At 39.8% G+C, this 19,966-nt stretch overlaps 2 protein-coding genes across 2 annotated transcripts in view; both read right to left on the reverse strand.

Annotated features, from left to right (window-relative positions):
* LOC115918960 (apolipophorins-like) lies at window positions 1-4,119 on the reverse strand. Its single transcript, XM_030995686.1, has 5 exons — window positions 3,480-4,119; window positions 2,275-3,018; window positions 1,509-1,924; window positions 1,097-1,361; window positions 1-764 (listed from the first exon to the last, which is right to left on the reverse strand). Exons 1-5 carry the CDS (start codon window positions 4,051-4,053, stop codon window positions 571-573), a joined length of 2,193 nt encoding a protein of 730 aa, XP_030851546.1. The 5' UTR covers window positions 4,054-4,119; the 3' UTR covers window positions 1-570.
* Window positions 4,096-19,966, reverse strand: part of LOC583017 — a gene marked incomplete at its 3' end in the record, with an annotated part of 27,553 nt that continues 11,682 nt past the window's right edge. The window contains exons 11-24 of the mRNA XM_030995875.1: window positions 19,652-19,855; window positions 19,204-19,406; window positions 18,665-19,069; window positions 18,303-18,463; window positions 17,700-18,051; window positions 17,204-17,441; window positions 16,659-16,878; window positions 16,084-16,328; window positions 15,490-15,787; window positions 10,259-15,129; window positions 6,639-9,509; window positions 5,671-6,343; window positions 4,558-4,982; window positions 4,096-4,335 (exon numbers count right to left, since the gene is read on the reverse strand). Of these exons, the coding sequence (XP_030851735.1) occupies window positions 4,096-4,335; window positions 4,558-4,982; window positions 5,671-6,343; window positions 6,639-9,509; window positions 10,259-15,129; window positions 15,490-15,787; window positions 16,084-16,328; window positions 16,659-16,878; window positions 17,204-17,441; window positions 17,700-18,051; window positions 18,303-18,463; window positions 18,665-19,069; window positions 19,204-19,406; window positions 19,652-19,855 (11,406 nt within the window). The remainder of the gene's footprint in view (window positions 4,336-4,557; window positions 4,983-5,670; window positions 6,344-6,638; window positions 9,510-10,258; window positions 15,130-15,489; window positions 15,788-16,083; window positions 16,329-16,658; window positions 16,879-17,203; window positions 17,442-17,699; window positions 18,052-18,302; window positions 18,464-18,664; window positions 19,070-19,203; window positions 19,407-19,651; window positions 19,856-19,966) is intronic.

Consider the following 19,966-nt stretch of genomic DNA (forward strand, 5'->3'; position numbering starts at 1 on the left):
ATCCAGGAATCATATTATTAAATTCAATTAATTTCATTTATTTCTACAAAACTCATCAAAACAGTAAAATGAGTAAGACAAGGCAGAAGAAGAAGAAGAATTTTTTTTTGAAATATTACATTAGAAATAAAACATGCAGTAAAACATGACAGTTGAGTATAATGTTAGAGAACTAGCAAAGGCCTTTGCTCAAAGGCTCATCCTCAGCGAGGTTGAGATAAGAAAAGCTAGTAAATTATACAATCATTTAGAACTAAATATTGGACAATGTAAGACTATAAAAACAGAGTAGATGCCAAGTAGTACTTGCAAGAGAACTGCAATTATCAGACAACTCCAGTGTTCAAGCTTCTCTTGAAATATGAGACCACAGACTTGTATAGTCTGAATAATTCCTGAAATTTAAAGATATTGAATATGGACCACTAGAATTCACATCAAGTTCCATTCATGTTTCATTTAGAACTGTATGAATTACCAAAAATGTACATTAAACCCTTTTAACTATCTATTAATCAATCCCTTTTTTTTCTTTACTAATGCTAAGAATGTTCCATGGGAATGTCGGGTTTACATTTGAATGTCAATGAATCGACTGATCTGGCACTCGTTACGGGCCTCTCCATACATGCCGATGACGCAGCGACAGATGAAGTCAACCTGACCAGTAGCCTGGGGTTGGATCTGTTGATAGACCATCCTGGGTAGCAAGGTGCTTAAGTCGCGATGTTCAGTCTGCAGCCAGTGAAGACCCATTACAGAACCTGTGATGAAAATGTGCCAAAATATGTTATGCATTAAGAGTGGAGAACATCATGTACACATGTTTCAAGGTTCATTGCTATGATGCAGTTGACACGGTGATTCTACTGTGCCAGAATATTTTATACATTTCCTGTTGGAGGTAAATTTCCTTGATATATTGTAGAATTTTACCTCACATTAAGTCTAGAAGTTGGTCCCAATGATCTTTACAAGTACATATATAACAGAAAAGTTGTTTGCAAGGTGCCATGACATTCTTGTTTGCATGATTTATCTCAATTATCAGACTATAGCTATTTAAAGTTGTTTTAAAAAAGTGATCAACACTTACCACGAGTGGCCTTTGCAAGTTTAGCATACTGTCCTGAAGGAATGGCTAGACGATTGATACCCTCTTCACCGCTGTTCTTCTTGTTGATGATCTGCTTACCGAGGTAGTTGACACCCAGGATTGGAGAATCTGTACTCTTCTTGTTCAGAGTAGGGTAGGATGAGAAGACATTGAAGGTGATTCCTTGACGGGCCAGGCTTTTCTGAATAGCTACTCTGCTGTTGTTGATTTGGAAGTAGTATTCAAATCTGTTGGTACTCTCCTCCTTGAAAAAATAACAAGACAAAATGAATTTTAATGTATGGTTATATGTTATATTCACCAAAGCAAATGGGTTAATTAGTTAAAGCCTTATTAGCAATAAGTAACCATGCCTTATTTTGTAAAGGATTGTGCATGCAAGTATACGTACCATCAAATCTTCATCGGCAATCAGGATGATGATCTTGGCAGCCTCCTTGCGGAATGGATAGCTGGCAGCAAGCTGGATAGCCCCCATAGCATCAACGGGCCTAGCTCCTTTGAAGACTAAGCTGTCAATACCGCTGGAAGCACAGTCCACGCTGCTTTCCATCAGATGTCCACATAGTGTATGAACATGAGGTCGCCCAAGGATGTCTGAGCCACCATATGCAGCAATGCCATATTTAACATCCTGCACTTCATGGGTATTTAGCACGCTCTTCATATTTCGGATGCTGGTCTTGATACTTGACTTGATCACATTGTCTTCAGCCATTGCAGCAGTTTCAGACACGACGAAGATGATATCTGCAGAGCTTGTAGACCTGACATTCTCCTGGTTGACTTCCCCAACAGTGCAGTCAACTACCAAGAAAAAGGTTAGATTGTAGTTAGTAGGATAATGTGATTGCAAACATATATATTTTTGTGCAACAAGTAATACTTAGAATAATTCTTGAACATATTTCAGATAATTTCACCAGAAAAAGTATTGCATGTTTACATACGAAATATAAGTGTCAAACATTCCAACTTATTTATGTCTTGAAGAAGAATTTTTTTCCAATCCCTTCTTAATTAATTTTCAGGAAGAGGCTAGAAAGTCAATGTTGCATAACTCTAGAATATATTGCTAGATATGTTCCATCCTCATTTCTCATTTAGCTTAGCAACTCTTTCCATTGTACAAGTATGTGCAATCTAAAGTAACTCACAGCATTCAGGATCATAGTCAACGTTGCGCTGGAGATCCTTGCCAAGACGAACAACAGGATTGGTGACTTCACATGTTGGGTTGCACTTCCTAGTCTCCTCAACACAGAAGTTGTAGAACTCTTCCTGGTTGATATCCTGGAAGGTGGCATTCAATGTTGAGTCTTCATCAAGGAACATCTCTCTGCATTTCTCACTAGTTGATCGGCAAGATCCTAATCTAGACGGAATGACATTTCTTGATGTATGTGGAGAGACATCATATGCTGAAATGAACTCTGCCAAGTCAGTTGTAATACCGCCTTCTGGTAGGATAAATTCGTTGTGATGTTCTGTGTCAAGGTTGCCTAGGAGTCCACGAGACTTTCCATGGTACCAGCCACTTAGATGGAAGATGCATGGGAACATTTCAAGATGGCAGGAAAGAGCAATGCCCTTGGTTGATGTCACATTCACCCATGGACCCTTAGCCATAATGGTCAATTCCTTGCTGATTGGTGTCTGGTAGGGTAGTTCCTGCAGGGTTGGCAATCCATTGATATGGACAACATTCTCATCATCAATTGCAATGCTCATGTTGCGGACTACAAGGGTAATGCGCTTCTTCTGGACCAAGAGTGTGAAGTTACTATCTACAAAGTCATGGGCGAGGACGTAGGTCTGTTGTTCGCTCCCAAACTCTGGAACACTGTAGACTTTGCCATCAAATGTCATCATGTGGTTTGTTCGGAAGACCATGGCAGTATCTGTAATGATAATTTTTTTCTTCTTAGTGATTTGCCCCAAGTCAATTACTCAGATGAAAAGTAGATGAAAACCAAACTCTAATACATTCCAAAGTACTTCTCGATCTTGTCAATAGTCCGTCTTTCTATTGAGACATTTCTTTTATTGGATAATTAATAGAAAATGATCATGGAAATAATATAATTATAATTATATCCATTATTAAGGGTGTATACATGAAACACAACCAAATAGTTTTATATTCTCATCCAGTAGTTGTACATTCCCATGACCATCTCATGTTTCTGATTGTACACATCATTATGTATTTACCCTTCCGGTAATTTAATTTAACAGGCCATCTCACTACATTGGTAAATGAGATCCCAAGGTGTAAACATTGATAAATGATATTTCTTTTAATCTTATCCCAAAAAAGGAAAAATGAGAATGATTGTGAATTCAGCCAAATGTAACTCACATTTCCATGGAGAGTAGACCTTCATCTGTTCCAGAGGAAGAATTTCAACAGGAATACGGAGCTCTTTTAGCACTGCCAAGACTTTGTTAATATATTTAGATAATTTGGTCTTGAGTTGTAGCTTAAGGTCCTCAATGTCATCCTTGATCTTCTGGTAGGTTTCTGGCCAGTTCTGTTTGATCCCCTTGATCTTCTCCAGCAGTTCAGTCCACTTCTCGGTGGCCTTTATCTTCAGAGTCTCCACCTTGGCCATTACATTCTCTCGGAAGTGAGTGGCATTTTGTTTGAGTTCCTCCATGATGACCTTTGCAATCTCGTACTGGGCCAGGACTTGCCTCTTGATCTCGGGATATTTTTCTTCCATTATTATTCTCTTCAGCTCTGGGAACTTCTCTTCAAGGAGGACTCTCTTCAACTCAGGCAAGGTCTCAGTCTTGAAATGAATAGCCATCTGTTTCAGATTGGTCAGCAACTCGGGGTCCTTAACAAATCTTGTCAGATTGGTGATCATCTCGTTGATCTTTGGCTTGATCTCCTCCTGCCATCTGGTCAAGATTTCTTCTTTCTTCTCCATGAGGCGAGGCTTCCATTCAGTTTCCCACTTTTGCTGGTAAAAGTCCTTTTTCTCATTGAATTTTTGCTTGTACACATCAGAGATATCCTTGAAAATGCCCAAAACGGACTTGACCTCTGCGATACTTTCCTGGAGTCTAGTACGGAATAGCTCAATCTTTTCATCGATCAAAGGCTTTTTCAGCAGATAGTAATCATTCACCGTCTTGGAGATATTGTTATACCTCTCTGTCAGGTTCACACGAATCTCTTGCAGAGTGATGTTGAGCTGTAACATCTTATCCTGGATAGAAAGAAGAACAAAGATATACAAGAAATCATTGTTAGTACATTATTTATCAGGTTTGATATTGAATGAGTGAAAAATGAAACAGGTATCCTTGTTGATACATCATATATCAGAGTTGATATTGAATGTTAATTTTGTGTTAATAGAAGGCCTACAATTTGAACTTTTACAATAGTAAAAGCAAAAGAAAGTAAACGTTACAAAAGAAGACAATACCTTGATGAACTGGATCTGGCTGTTGCTCAGTTTGGGCAGTGTCCTGAAGCTAGTCCAGTTGAATGGATGAGAGATGTTCATGGCAAAGCTGTGGTCATCAAGACGGCCAATGGAGTTGAGCGTATCCACGATCAGCATGCGGGTACGGTTCATGGCTTGTTTGGTTAATAAACGGGTTTGGTTTATGGCCTGGCCAGTGAAGAGGCGAGTCTGGTTTAGTGCATACTGGGTCATGATGCGGGTCTGGTTTAAGGCGTAGCGGGTCATGACTTGGCTTTGGTTAATAGCCTTCTGTGTCAGGAGACGTGTGCAATTGAGGGCAATGATGGTCAGATTCCTTGTTCTTTCAATTGGCTTGATGGTTGCAAGGTATGAACTAACCTTTGTTGGGAATTGATCCACTTCATAGTAGCGGATTACCCAGCCTATTTGACAAATGAAGTGCAGAAAATATTTGAATTAATAATGGATACAGTATTGTCACTTAAGGTACTATGTTCATTTGCAGCCAACATCAAGTTCTGTAGAACTTTGCAGAAATTATGAATATGTCTTGTATGTCCTATCTGTGAAATGTAAACGTTAGCAGTGTCCTAGTATTCAAATTATGCAAGGAACCCTGTTTACTTTATAGACTTCACTGTCTGACACTATTGAGTGGCTGACTGACTTCTTTTTGCTTTGGTAATAGAATACATAAAATGAGCTGTAAAGGGTACATGAGCATTTGTCTACATCAATATCCTAATCCCACTTCTTGTAATGGTCAAAATTAAACTGATTGAATCTTTGCGCGGCATGAAACGTACAACCATCCGGTACAAGGGTCTGAAAATCAGACTATTTTCAAAAAGGATTGCAATCCCTAAAGTTGATTCGACAACTAACGGTAGTTACTATTCCACATGTTATCTTTCAAATTCCGGTGGAATTTAGCCTTTTCATTTTTTTTTTGGCCTGCAAATTGGACATAGTACCTTTGAAGCATTATTACAGAGAATCATCCATATTATTTACTGTAAATCTTTAGACATTTAATGTTAAATATATGTTTTGCTACTGTATGTGTAATACGGTCATCAAAATGAAAGTTGAGTAAATTGCTTTCCTTACCTGCCATGGTGTTGTTGACATATGTCACATATTCCAGGGCAAAATCTTTGGCAGGTCCCTGAATGTAGGTCACAAGGGTGTTAGTCATGTTGCGGGCATAGTTGATTGTCCTTGCTGTCATATTCTTAGCCTGGTAGATTGAGTTCTTGGTCAGGTTCCTGGCCAGAAGAGCATACTCCCTGGAAAGATTGACAAGTCGAGTTTCATCCCTGATGTAGATGACCAGATTGATGCTCCTGTTGCGGATCATATAGATGGTTTCATTGGCAACCTTCAGACTCCTGACAATCAGATCTTTGGTGTTGTTAAGATACATCTTCATTTTGGCAATGCTTTCTTCTGATGTTAGATTCTTCCATGCTTCTATGGCTTTGGCTTGGACAATAATGAGGGTCTCGTTGGCTTTGTTCATCACAATGACTGATGTCCTGTTAAGGAAGCACATCGTCTCGTTGATGGTAACCCTCCATGGTTGGAAACGGGTGCGGTTAAGGAAGACAATGAGGTCCCTGGCAGTTTGGTTCAGGAGTGGAAGAACAACCTCTCTGAGGGTGGTGTTGGATACATTCAAGACATCATAGAAGTTCTTGTTTACCATCACCAGAGATTTGTTGGCGTAAAATTTGGTCAAGTTTGAGGCCACAAGAATCTTTCCATAGGAAATGTTACCTACCTATATTTTAAGAAAAGAAGGCAAAAGAGACATGCTTTACTTTTACAATAAAAACAATTTGAAAGGGTACAATTATATCAAAGATATCAAATTGGGGGGGGGGGGGGCGGGAAGTTTTAAAGATTCAAAAGAATTTGTCTTTAATTGCTTTGTGGTTTATTCACCAAATATATTTATTTTTTTAATGATGTAAATTCATTGTGCAGGTCAATTCTTTGGGGTTACTTTCTCCTCTCCCTTTTATATTTCTTCTTTACAAAGTTTTTCGAATAGCAACATGTATCTTTTAACTCACCTCGAAGACTGTCATGTCCAGGAATTTCACAGGATACTTGTTGAGCAGACTTTTTCGGTCCTTGATGCTCATCTTTGCATTTTCAACAAGATTCTCTACAAGTTGTCGGATGTATGCATTGAGGTCTTCACTGAGTTCAAAGATGGTCTTTTCCATTGATCTCATTGGCAGCTCATTGATGAGTGAGAATTCATCTTTGGCTGCAAAGATTATGGCTTCAACTGTCTTGTTGATGCCCTTCTTGGTAGCGTTCAGGAATTCTCCAGACTTTCTCACGATGATTGGCCTCCATGTCTGCCATTTACCCTGAGCCTTGATCTTGTAGGTGATGAATTTGTCTTTTCCAAGCATGTACACATCCTGAGCTTTCTGTCTGTAGATGATGTACATCTCTGTGGCATTCTCCTTCAGTTCTCCATAGAGGCGCGTCATGTTGGCTTTCACTTCTTTGTAGAACATTGTAATATTGACTTTCAGTTCCTCAAGCTTTACCTTTATTTCATCAATTTTCTGGATGGTTTTTTGCTTGTACTCAGGGTATCTTTCGATGTGGTATTCTGCACTTTCCATCAAGTAAGCCTCGGTCTGGGCAGAGAGTTCACAAACACGTTCTCTCAAATTGGCAGCACGAAGCTTTATCATTTCAACCTTCTGCCTCATGATCTCACGATAAGGTTGCACACGAGGTTCAAGGAACTCTATTGTCATGTTGATGTATTTGTCAGTGATGTTGCGAACCTGCAGAGTGTAGTTGAAGAGAGCTTGCCTGGCATAGCAAGTGTAGTTGCGGATGGTCTCATTGACAATTGGAGCATACTCCTGATAGTACAAGGTAACATTTCCTTTGGCCATGTTGTAATACATGATTGCTCTTTCCTTTGCAATCTTGCTCTTTTCAAGTACAGTCACTTTGTATTTCTTCATTGCCTTCATGACCACAGGACTATACGTCTCCCTGAGAGCCATTACTTTGTCGATTGCAATTCGAGAGTACATCTTGGTGAGGTTAGCCAATTGCTTGCTGTATGCCTTTGTGAGGTTGGCTAATTCCTTGCTGTAAACCTTAGTGAAGTTGACTGCCATCTTGCTGTAGAGGGCTGTAAGATTCATTGTCATGTTGACAGGAGGTTGAACAATTTGATAGATGGTCCTGTTGAAGTAGCAGAGTGGAAGCATATTGACAGGATGAGTTTCGTTCTTGGAGATAGCGATGATCTGGGTAATTACCTCATCAAGGAGTTCCTTCCTCTTCATGTACTCTAGGCCCATGCGAACAAAAATTTCGTCATATTGTTCCTTCCTCTTCATGTATTCATTGACGATCTTTTCAATTATCTGATCAACATCAATGTTGTATCTTTCTATGATGTAATCAGCAGCAATGACCTTCATAGCAATCAGACGCTCCTTGAGCTCTTCAAGTGATCTTGGGCGAGCATCCCACTGTTCCTTCAGAACTGTCTTGATTAGGTCAGCCTTTGTCTTGACAAAGAGTGTTACAGCTTTGGTCAAGTTTGCTACCTTTTCTTTGGTGATGTTGAAGACGAGCTTCAGATCTCCCTTGATGACATCAACATAGACGTATTCATGGAGGGTAGAATTCCACTCTTTTAGCATTCCAACGGCCTGCTTGATGGTCTCATTCAAGTATGTCTTGTTGACATAGCGGAAAGTGGTTTGGTTAAGCAGTTCAAGACCGTTGATCATGTTGTCTTTCATATCTATTGCCAGATCCTTCGTTTCCTCTATACTGGTCTTGTTGATGATGTCAATGACATTGCGTGGTCTGATGCGGATGACCTTACGCATAAGCTCCTGGACCTGGGCATCATCTTGGTAATCAATGAAGATGGACGTTGCGATTGCATCAGTGGTGGTGCTGTTTAGGTAGTAGCGGATTAATTTCTTGATCTTTCGTTTTTGGACTCTGAATTTTGCCTTGATTGTTTCCTTGTCGAGGGAAGCAATGTTCATCTTCATCTCATTAATCTTTTCTCCAATCTTTACTTTGAGTGCAGCCATTTTTTCCTTGATTTCGCCAATCTTTAATTTCAATTCTTCAATCGTCTCCTGGAACTTGGGAACATTGAATCTGGTCTGGATATAGTTGACAAGAATCTCAACTCTAGCTTCATACTGGATAAGCTCCTTGAATTCAGCTACAGCAGCTACAACCTTCTTGGTTAGGTTTGCCCTGAGTTCCTCCAGATAATCCTTAGCACTAGTCATGATTGCACCTCGATTCACCAACACCCATGTGATTTGTTGACGACGCCTTTCATACTTGATGAGGGTCTTGATGTTTTCCATGGTTTCTCTAGGATGAGTGATGTTGTATCGGAGCTTCGTGTATAGTTCCCTGAGTGTAGCATTAAGCCTGGTTACTCTTTCATTCAACTTTGTAAGGTTGACATACCTGCTGACGAATTCCCGAGGGTTGTTACGGGCAAAGGTGATGGTCTCATTGAGTTTCTGCATCTGTGTGCAGAATGTCTGGTTCAAGCTCTCAAGCTGGGTGTAGAAGGTCTGGTTCAGTTTCAGAGCCTGGTTGAAGAAAGTCTGGTTGAACTGTGAGAATGTGGTACTGAGAGTCTCATTAGCCAACATCATGGTGTAGCGCATGAAACACTTGGTGCAGTTGGTCATCCTCCTGGTGTTTGTGAGAGTGCGGTTAGCAACTTCCATGATCCTGTTAATGGTGCTGTTGGCGATGGTGATGGTACGGTTGAAGGTACTGTTGATTGCTCCAACAGTGATGTCCACAATCTCTGCAACTGTCTCTGGGTTCCAGCTGAAGTTGCTGTAGATCACATTACTCTCATTCAATCTCAGCAGCCATGTGATGTCATTGACTATCTTAAAGTTGTCCTTCTGTGAAAACATTAAAAGTGCATTAGATAGTAAGTTTAATGTACATGTATTTCTCTTTATCAATAATATTACAATCACCGTAAATCTCTGTGTATACGCAGACCTAAGATGCACCGCCGAAAGAAAAAAAATCAAAAGTCGGGGTGAATTTTATACACAGGTACAAGAATTTTGTTTTAAGTGTCGATTTATGCTCCTCCACCTGGCATTGTGCCTGGCAATGTCTCCCAGCTCAGTCATACACGGTTTGTTGACTCACCACTTGGAAAGTAGAACAACACTACCTATATGGCTGGATTTCTGTTTTGACTTAGAGGAAAATTTGTCTGTTATCTTTAGTTTTAAAAATGACATTGTTACTATTTTTTGTGACAAGTTCACAAGCACAAGTTTTTTAATTTTTGTTCAGCCCCCCAAAATAGGGGTGCGTCTTAAATCACGGAGATATAGGTATACTAATATTAATTATCGCTTGCTACAATGAAGCTTGCAGCATTTAATATTTTAATGTAATTTGAAATATTAGATCTTCATATTGCAGATTGCAGATACCAACAAAAGCTTATACTACATTCAAATTGCCTTTTTTAATGTTGAACAAAAGGAAATATATTGGAATTATCATTAATTATAAATGATCCTTATTCTTCTAGAATGACTGGATTTCCACAACTTTCTTTATCATGTGAATTTGAATCTTAGATACTGCTAGTGGTCGATACATAATGAAAATGGGTCTCAGTACTCACCAATAATTCATGCTCAATGTAGAAAGTCAACATGTCTCCAAAGGTGTTGAGATTTGCTCCTGCAGAAATCAGACCAATAGATGGAAGCTTGATGGTGGCTACCAGATTCTCGTTAGTGAGGCGCTGATTGAAGACAACAGTTCCCTTAGGGTTGACCCAGGTGATGTTGAAGAGCTGGGACATGTCTTTCAATGTTGTCAGATCTAGTCCATTCTTGACAGCGAGATTATTCATAGAATCAACCCAAAGAAATACAAAGCGATGACCGATGTAGGAATACTTGATACCCTTGAAACCTTTGAGCACAACTGAGTTTTGGAGAGTGCTGTTGACAAAGCGGGATTCCACATTAGCATATGAATCGATAAGAGCCTTTTCGAAAGACATGATTCCAGCCATATTTGTGATATTGAACTTAGAGATTCCTGCAGCTCTGACAAGTGGAGAGGTAATATTTCCAACAACCATTGCAGATATTTCTCCATAGTGTGTTATGTTGGTGAAGTCAATGAAATTCAGTTGGCCACTGAATTGGGCATCATTGAATGGTGTAAGAAGACTGAGCATCACTTTGGATTTGGCAGCATCAAAATTGAGAAGTTTGCGGGAATTGTCCATCTGATATTCAAACACTGCACTGCTGTTTAGCCATCTGCTGATAACATTACTGTACATGCGGCTCGTTGAACTGTCAAAACTGAGAAGGGAACGAGAATTGTTCATCTGAGACTCAAACAAGGCACTGCTGTTAACCCATTTGCTCTTGATATTGCCATTCATGCGGCCTGTTACTTGTTCAAAGTTAAAGAGGCTGTAGAGGTTCTTTATAGAGTAAACGGTTTCAGTCATAGCGGTCATTGGCTTGCTGATGAAACGTGCTTCTGATGTCACGTTGAACAGATCAAAGCTGGTAAGGTTACGTACATTCTTCACTTCAACCATGCCAAGAGCCTTTCCTGTAGCAAATCTAGTTGTCAGTGATCCAGCAGAATGAGCCACAAGCTTTTCAAATTTGCAGAAACATGAAGAGTCAGTAAGTGTGTAGTCTGCCACAAATGATGAGTTAAACAGTTTGTTGTTTAGGACAGATTCGGCAGATGCTGCAACCCGGGAGAAATGGAAAAGTGATTCAAATCCCTCAAGAGAGTAGTCAGCAACTGTCATAGAATTGACAAGTGCACTGTTGAAGTTGGTTATAAAGCTTCCATTAACACGATCAAAGGTCATGGGTCCTCTGAAGTTGTTCATCTCCATGCCAGTCTTGCCTTCAATGCTTGCTAGTCTAGATGTGAAGGAAACAACAGCTGAACTGTTGACACGGTCAAAAGTGAAGATACGTTGGAAGTTTGTGAAGTCAATACCTGCCTCTGTTGTCAGATTTGCCAAGATAGACTTGATTGTAGTGAATCCACCAATTTTGACATCAGCGAATCTAAAAAGCCTCTCAGAACCATGCATCTGCATGATACCTCTTGATGAAGAGTTGACAAATCGGCTGGCTACATTAAATTCAGCAGATGATTCAGCAGAATCAAAGGTTGTAATGTTTTCAAAGTTGGTCAGGATTGAGTCAGCATTGCCAGTCATGTTGATCTTTGATGTCAGGAAAGAGAACTCGCCCTTCGTAGCTGCATTTCTGAACTTGAACAGATTTGTGGAATCAGTGACCTGAGCAGAGCTTGAAGCTTTGATTTCCCTTGTAAATGGAGTGTTGATGGTGATAGCAGAAGACACATTAGCAAGTTGGACCTTGAAGAGTCCAGCACCAGCATTTGCAACCAGACTAGATTGAGTAGTGGTATTCAAGAATCTGCTGGTCATGACTGATGAGGTAGAACCAGTTATAGTGTCATACTTCATGAATCCTGCCATGTTCTGGACATCGAAATTTGTAACACCTTGCATCTTGACAGGCCAAGAAGAGAAGTTTCCTTTGGTAGATATGACCAATTCTTCATAGTTCAGGGGCCCGGCTTGATTGTTGATGTGGGCATTGATACTGGTTTCCAGGGATGAGATGATGCTTGAAAAGTTGGATGATGCACAGCCCTCCATTCGAGAGTATGTAAGGATACCAGCCATGTTGTCCAGCCTGAAATGTGAAAGAAGATTCCATCGTGCAATCCTTGAAATGATGTCATTGGCAGCAGACATTTCATACTTTCCAAATGTTGTGACATTCTTCCAGTTTTCCATTTCAACATCAAATGCAGAACCAGTCTTGATGATAGGCGTGCTGACATTGAAGTTGGTTGAAAAGACATTTGCTGCAAATGTTAGGGGACCTGCAATATCACGGACAGACCACATGACACCAGTGTCGACCTTTGCAATGCGGGATGTGATGCCAAGCATGCTGTTAGTAGTGGCATTTGATGCCTTGAAGAAACCATTTGAACCGATGACAAAGTTGGTAGAGTTGGAAGTCATTACCATCAAGGGACTGGTGAATTCATTTTGTCCAGAAATTGCCAATTGGTCAAAATTCAGGAGAGATCGGACACCAGAAAAGCTAGAATCCATGTTCATGGTCCAGTTGGTCCACTTGGTGAGAACAGCAGTCCTTGACATTCCAGTAATGGAGTCAAATTTGTTAATCTTCTCAAAGCCTTGGAGACCCAGCTCGCCATTGTAGGAAGCAAATGTTGTTGTCAGAGGAGTAACGGTGAAGATATTGGAGGTCGTCATGTTCATAAGCTCAAAATTAAAGAGCCTCTGGAAGTTTTTCATTTCAAGCAGACCACCAACAACCATATGGGTTACAGGAGTATTAACTTCATGAGAAATGGTGCCATTGATTCTTGTAAAGTCAAAAATACCTCTCATGTTGTCAACGTCAACTCCATGGAAACCTGTGATGTTGAGCATCCTGTTATTCACTCCATATTCAATCTTGGCAATGCTGCTGGTGTATGTGAATGGTGCAGTCATATCACTGATTCTACCTTCATAAGATCCAGACACATTCAGCTTAGATGTCGTAAGGTTTCCAATGACAACAGTTTCAGCAAGAGGATACTGGAACCAACCTGCCATGTCTTGGACCTTGTGCATTTGATGGTAGGATGTCTTCAGGGGGGATGTGTTGAAAGTTGCAATAACTTCTGCAGATACCAAGTCAAACTGGTTGACTTTCCTAAAGTTCTTTAGAGAGATCATCTCTGTCAGGCTGGAATTGACATAGTAACTGTTTGCCGCCATAACAAATGAATGAGCAATGGAATCAAAGTTGCCAAATGATCGCACTCCGTTAAAACTTACTTCATTCTGGATCGATGTGGAAACATTGAAGACCTTGGATGTGAAGTTCATACCTGATGAAATGGAGTCAAAGTTAAGGAGAGATCTGTGATTGGTAATGTCCATACTTCCAGTCATTGATGTGTTCATTAGACGACTGGTGAAAGATGACAAAGATTCAACTGCCACTTTAGCAACCTGAGTAACTGAACGCACATTTTGTACAAGCAATGTGGTGTTGGTGTTTCCCCTGGCAAAGCAAGATTCAATACTGCCGGAAACATGTCCAGTAATATCATCAAAGTAGGAAATATTCTGGAAGTCTGTGAAGGCAATAAGATTGTCCATAGTGACGTTCAGAAGAGCTGTCTTTACAAACCAGATCTGCTTTCCTGTGACACTGTCAAAGTCAAAGACCCGGCGGAATCCATTCATCAAGAATGTGTTGTTGGCTGTAACATTCAAAAGGCGAGAGGACAGCACGTAGTTAGTTGAGCCATCTAGGGTAGTGAAAGATACATCAGAATTTTCAAGATTCATCTGGGTTTCATATGTGCTGTTTACAAACCTGCTAGTAATATTATTGCTGAGGTGAGATGTCAATTGGCTGAACACCAGAGGGCCATTCATATCCCGAAGAACCATGCCAGAACTGTGACTGCCATTGATGAACTTGTTGAGGAGATTAGCTTCTAAACTACTACTGACCTCATCAAATTGAGAAATGCTGCTAAAGCCCTTCAGCTGAGATTGACCCTGTGCATTCCAATTGACCATGTTGCTCCTGATGTCATGGGAAGCCTTGACAAGGACCTTGTTGAATTTGAAGAGCTTTCGGAAGGTTTCAAAACTTACTGAGCTGTTCAGTGAAGATTTGATCATTGGAGACTGAAGCTTGTATGTCATAATACCTGTCATCTCATTGAAAAAGGTTGGTGCAGACATTTCATTGATGTTGAAGTTGCCAATGACATCAAAAGATCCCATCCTTGATGTCATGGATGTGTTGTGATTTGCCACCATGTTCAAAACCTCACGGAAGCCACCATTAGATGAAGAGCGTGTGCTGAATCTTATGAGAGGAGAATTAACCTCGGTATGGTGCAAAGCTGCCAAATCAAAAGGAGTGTCTGGTTTAGACATGGTCACATTAACTGATGTTAGGGTGTTCATACGAAGTCCTGTCCTTACTGCTAAATCTCCCTCAGTCTTCAGGGTTATCTCACGATCCTCAATAAGCAGAGAGTGATTAAGAGCAGCTGAGATGTTCAGTCGCTTCTGTTCAGCAGCAAACGACAGCTTCTGCTCAAAGAGGCTTTGGCTCAAAAAGATGTAATGTGAAGCTGACAAGTTAGCGATGGCTGGACTAGACATGTTGGCACTTTGACGTAAGGTGAGGGTTGATGAAGTAACATTGAAAATGAACTTGTTCAAAACCAGATCCTTGACACTGCTGAAGTCCCTGCTGAAGGACTTGTTAAGCATATCTCGCATGATCATGGGTACAAGACGTGGACGCATCTCAGTGACTGGGCCCCCAAGGACCAAACTGTTTGAAACATTGGTTGAGATGAGTTGGTGGATGTATGACGTATACATAGAAACAGCAGAAGGCCTTACAGACCAGTTACCTGTAGAATTTAAAGTTTGGATACAGTTTGTTATGTTTGATTTAACAGAAATATGTTTTTTATAATCTCTCAAAACAGTGTTATTGTGCCTATCAGTAGGCAGCTTTAGTCATTATTGTTGAGCCCTAAAATGATAATTACTTTTATTCTTCTATGAGTTTATATGCAAAAAATTAATATAAAAATACACATTTTTATTTCATTTCCCTATAGTAATATTCTTTGGGGCTTTGGGCGTATGCAAGTTTTAACATAATAGAAAATAAATGTATCTGAAGAATAGAAGAAATTCTGAATTCACTGATAACATTAATTTTGCAAGAGGTAAAATGAAATATAAACTACACTGTTCTGACTTACTTATTTCAATGAAATTCAAAAGGTCCGACAAACTGCTGTCTTGACTATTTTCATAGAAGAATTGTAGTCCATTATCACTGGTGTACAGTGCTGTGTAGTTCTGTAAATACACCGACGATGGTGTCTCAATGGTAAGTGCCCAGTTTGCTAAAGGTTTCTTCCATCCAGCACCAATACTGTTGGACACAGTAACTTGAGGTTTGCTGTAACGGGTGTCGTAGAGGGTGTACGTATGGTCCAATGCGGATGTGCCAGACTCCATATCGATCATAAGATGAAGAAGGTTAATGTTGTTTATCTGGAATATAATTGGATTAAAGGAGGAAATATCAAGCTCAAGAGCTCTAGTGGAAAAGTAAGCTTCATACATTGATGTCATCTGAAACAATGTTTTACATACAACTTGTTACGTTACTTTTGTTTAAACATTTATCACATCTCTTTAAAGATCAATGAATAATATGAGTTAACAAAGGAATATGGACCAAAAAGAAATTACTTTTTATATCAAATGTTTAGAGCCAGAAGGTATATTAATTGATATACTTTAACACACAGTTAACAACCTTCTTGCTCTGAACAGGCAATTTTTACCTTAAGCAGAGTAATTGGTGTCGTCAATTCCAGGGAGTAGTCCTTTCGGTCGCTGATTGTAGCATTCTCAAGTCGGAGTTCGAAGTCATATGTCAGGTGTGTCTGGGGGCTCCTTGGGTTGGGTACGAAGATGCTGGTCTGAATAAGACGTTCCTCAGTCAGGGATGATTGATCAAGGATCCTGAAGTTGACACCACCATCAATGACAACTGGCTCATCAATGAGTGCAGTCTCGCCAAAAAGTTCTGTAAGAAAGAATAAACCAGTCAACAAAGAGTCCTGAGAAACATTTACAAGCATTAAATTCCTGTGCCAAAATCGACTAAGACCATCACAATAGGCTTGTTTAAAACAATTTTTTTTTAAGATATGAAGGTGAAGTTATTGAGCAAAATATATTCTAATGCTTCATGTTTTCAGCAGGGAATATTTGGAGATGCTAGTTATCATTATTTTGACTAAAATTTAAGTTGACATAGTCTATTGTATCTGAATGCGCCATTCATGTCAATTCTCTCTGCGATATACTGTAATTTTATTACAATAACTGCTATAACTGCATTTGTATTACTTACTAAGCAGAACTGGAGAGTTAAGGAACATGGACACATCAGGGTTGTTCACAAGAACGTCTGTCCTGAGTCCCATTCTGAAGTTACTGTTGGTCTCTCTTGGCTCCTTGGTTACATCGTATTCAGCAAAGATATGGTGAGTGCTGCGTGCAACCTGTCCTTCCAGACGATAGCCATTCACGTTTGTTACGTTCCTCAAGGTAACATCCAGAAGAGGGAATTCCTGTAAATAAATGCGATGTTACAATTAACACAATATCTGCACGTCAAAGTCAAAGTCAAAGTATTGACGAACCCTTTCATTCAAAGCACCTAACATCCAAACCTTCAACTATGTTTATTCTTGTAAAACATTTCCTAGAAATAGCCTGTCTTTCCTGTATCTGCACAGTGATTCTAAAATATAATATGTCAATTTGGTAGTCCAACCGACAAAGAACTCTCCATAACAGGGTCACACTGTAAATGAAGGTACCAAGGTAGCTTTTGTGGCGTATGATCTCTCCTGTTCCTCTTGGTGGTGGTTATTTCATATGAATGATTCTTACCCATGTGGCATTGGAGATTTGTGTGTGGACTGTAAGCTCTTTCAATTCATCTGTAACAGTCTGAACAGTGTTGAAGTCAAACGCCCAGTCAAGGGTCGCCATCTTGAGGTCACGCTTTACGATTGGTCCCCTTGTGACTCTCCTAGCAGTGATGGTTGAGGTCTGGTATTTAGCATGGTTGATCTGATATCCAGTCCAGGGGAAGAGAAGCTGCTTGTACAATGGAGTCTCATTATCCCTGCAAAAATTGAAGAGCAATTATTATGACAATATATAATCAGTCCTTTTTGTTATAGAAATCTGAATAATGATTTGTCAATTAAGATCTAAACATCTTCAGTATGAAACAAGTACAGCGTTCATGCTACAGCACGTGTCCTAACAGACTCTATGTTTTGACACTTTTTCATTTATTCCTGCAGAAACTTTTAAGTAATGAAGTAATGCCCCCGGTACCACCTTTGATGGGAGAGGAATAAAAACGAAGGTAGCTTACCAATAGTATGTGTCAGTGAGATGTGCATTCCAATTACCATTGTTTGACTGCTTGACAAACTGTCCAACAGCAGCCCAGTACAAACTGTTGATGGATGCATTGAAGACTGCAGTAAGATTCTTCTGTGCTAGAGATGTTTCGTTCCTAACAAGGAAGTCAACTGATGCTGTGTTCTCAGCAGCAGAAACATTGAAGACGGCCCTGTATGAGGAGGACGAATCTGTGGTTTCATTCAGGATTCCAGCAAACATGATGAAGTTCTTAACTTCTGGCACGGTGAATGTCCATTTGGCTGTCTTGCGAAGACGATCAACACTCACAAGTGAGGTAATGTTGCGAGTAAGTTCCTCTCCTAAAAAAGACATCAAGGAAAAAGTAAAAAGCTGGTTACCCGGTACACAATTTGATAAGAAACTGGTTGTAAATTTCATCTGGGCCTCATCAGTTTATCATTTCTGATTTCAGTTGTGATTTTATAAATAGAAAAAACAGATAAGGCATCAGTACTTCCGCAGTAAAAGCTAGTGAAATGCTATTTGTAAGTCTATGTAACTATAAGCTATTTAATATCTATCTATACATTTATTTGAAAGTCTTTATTACCTGGTGCATAGAAAGAGACACGGACTGTATCAATAAGCTTGGTAAATGCTGGAGCGTTTTGCTTGCTCCTCTTTCCGATCGACTTGAATGACATCGGTGCTGGTGCACCGCCTTCTCTGATCTGCTTGTACTGAGCATCGATGGTGTATGCCTTCAGTGCTCTGAAATAATAAAGTTGTGCATAACATTTCATCTTGTCAACATGCAAATTTGATTTCAAATATACCTATTGCCATCAGAGGTTACATTTCTTATCCCACTCCTGACATCACTCATAATGTTGTTGTTGTTGTTAGTTGGGGGTAATTATAGCATTGGCTTGTTGTAAACATATATCCAATGTGATCGTAAGTAATACTTACTGGTCTGTGTTGACGAGGGTAACATTGAAACTGTTAGGTCCACTGAATGGGAAACGTGGTGCTTCAGCAACGTAGCTTGCATTGGGATAGGCCCATGAAACACACAGATCAACACCAAAGACTTTGCTGACATTGGTACACCTCTGACTTCTGACAGCATCCTGAAGAACTCCTGGGATAAATTCAATATCTCCATTAGCCTTCAAGAGGTTGTAGGTTGTGGAATAGTTGAAGAGGTTCATTGGACGGTCAGTGTTGTTAAGGTTGATCTTGAGGTGAGTTCCATCGATGGTGATGTTGCCTGCCAGCATGGAGGAATGGTAGACAGTAGCATTGGCCATAACACCAGTGAAGACTTTGGTGGGCAGACCAATGCCCATGGTAGCCAGAACCTCTACAGCACCACTAGAAGTAGGCAAAAAGTAGAAGACAATACATATGTATTAAAGAAGTTTCTTCTTTCATATTCACGCAAAAATTAAAACCAAGCAGTTAAAAATAAGTGGAATAATCAAATATGTTCAACATGTGGAACGTACCTTGGAGCAACATGTCCAGCGGCAATGATCTTAGGAAGATTAAAGCTGAACTGACTCTTCATGCGTAGGCTGACAACAGCAGTACCATTGATGCTGCAGTTAAGGGGCATACCCATACCAGTTGGTACAATGAAGCTCTTATCCATGAAGACAAAAGATCGAGTTGTGTTGAGGTTGAGTCCCTGTGACAGGAGCTGTGGAATCTGTAATGTTCAAACATATCCCTGATGAATACTTGGCTGATCAAAATTTATTTGACAATTCTTCATTCATGACAAACTGAAAAGCCTACTATTTGAGCGAAACATGAAGATATCTACTTCTTTTAGTTATCCCTTCACTGTCAATGCCGATTTGAATGAACTTGATTAAAGTGAAACATTGCTGGAGAATGCTCTAAAAGCAGTATTATTGTGCATTATCAAATAACAATTGAATATAAACTGACCTGTTTTGTCTTGTTCAAAAGCTCTTCATAAATTCCCATGGTGTAAGGAATAAGAGCAAGAACATCACTGGCACTAACGAAACCAAATTCGTTTCCAAGGAGACGAAGGAAGACTGTAGCATCAGTAGCAGATGGTTCCATGCCAACCAGATAGTGCAGTTGGTTGAGCTTGTTCATGGTATTTTCGTGGATCATATCAACAACCTGAAAGCATATTAAACGCGCATCACAATTGAAGAGGGATGAATGAATTTCACTCTGAAATCATGAAAGCATGGAGCTTTTAATAATGTCCAAAATAGTCATTTTATAAAC

Source organism: Strongylocentrotus purpuratus, unplaced genomic scaffold, assembly GCF_000002235.5.
Source record: "Strongylocentrotus purpuratus isolate Spur 01 unplaced genomic scaffold, Spur_5.0 spur5_scaffold_3, whole genome shotgun sequence".
Lineage (NCBI taxonomy): Eukaryota > Metazoa > Echinodermata > Echinoidea > Camarodonta > Strongylocentrotidae > Strongylocentrotus > Strongylocentrotus purpuratus.

Coding starts and splice junctions, on each gene's coding strand:
- LOC115918960 (XM_030995686.1), bottom strand. CDS start 4,053: ATGGAGAAGAAAGAAGAAATCTTGACCAGATGGCAGGAGGAGATCAAG. Junction 3,019..3,479: donor GGTCTACTCTCCATGGAAAT/GTGAGTTACATT, acceptor TTATCATTACAG/ATACTGCCATGGTCTTCCGA. Junction 1,362..1,508: donor TTGCCGATGAAGATTTGATG/GTACGTATACTT, acceptor TATTTTTTCAAG/GAGGAGAGTACCAACAGATT.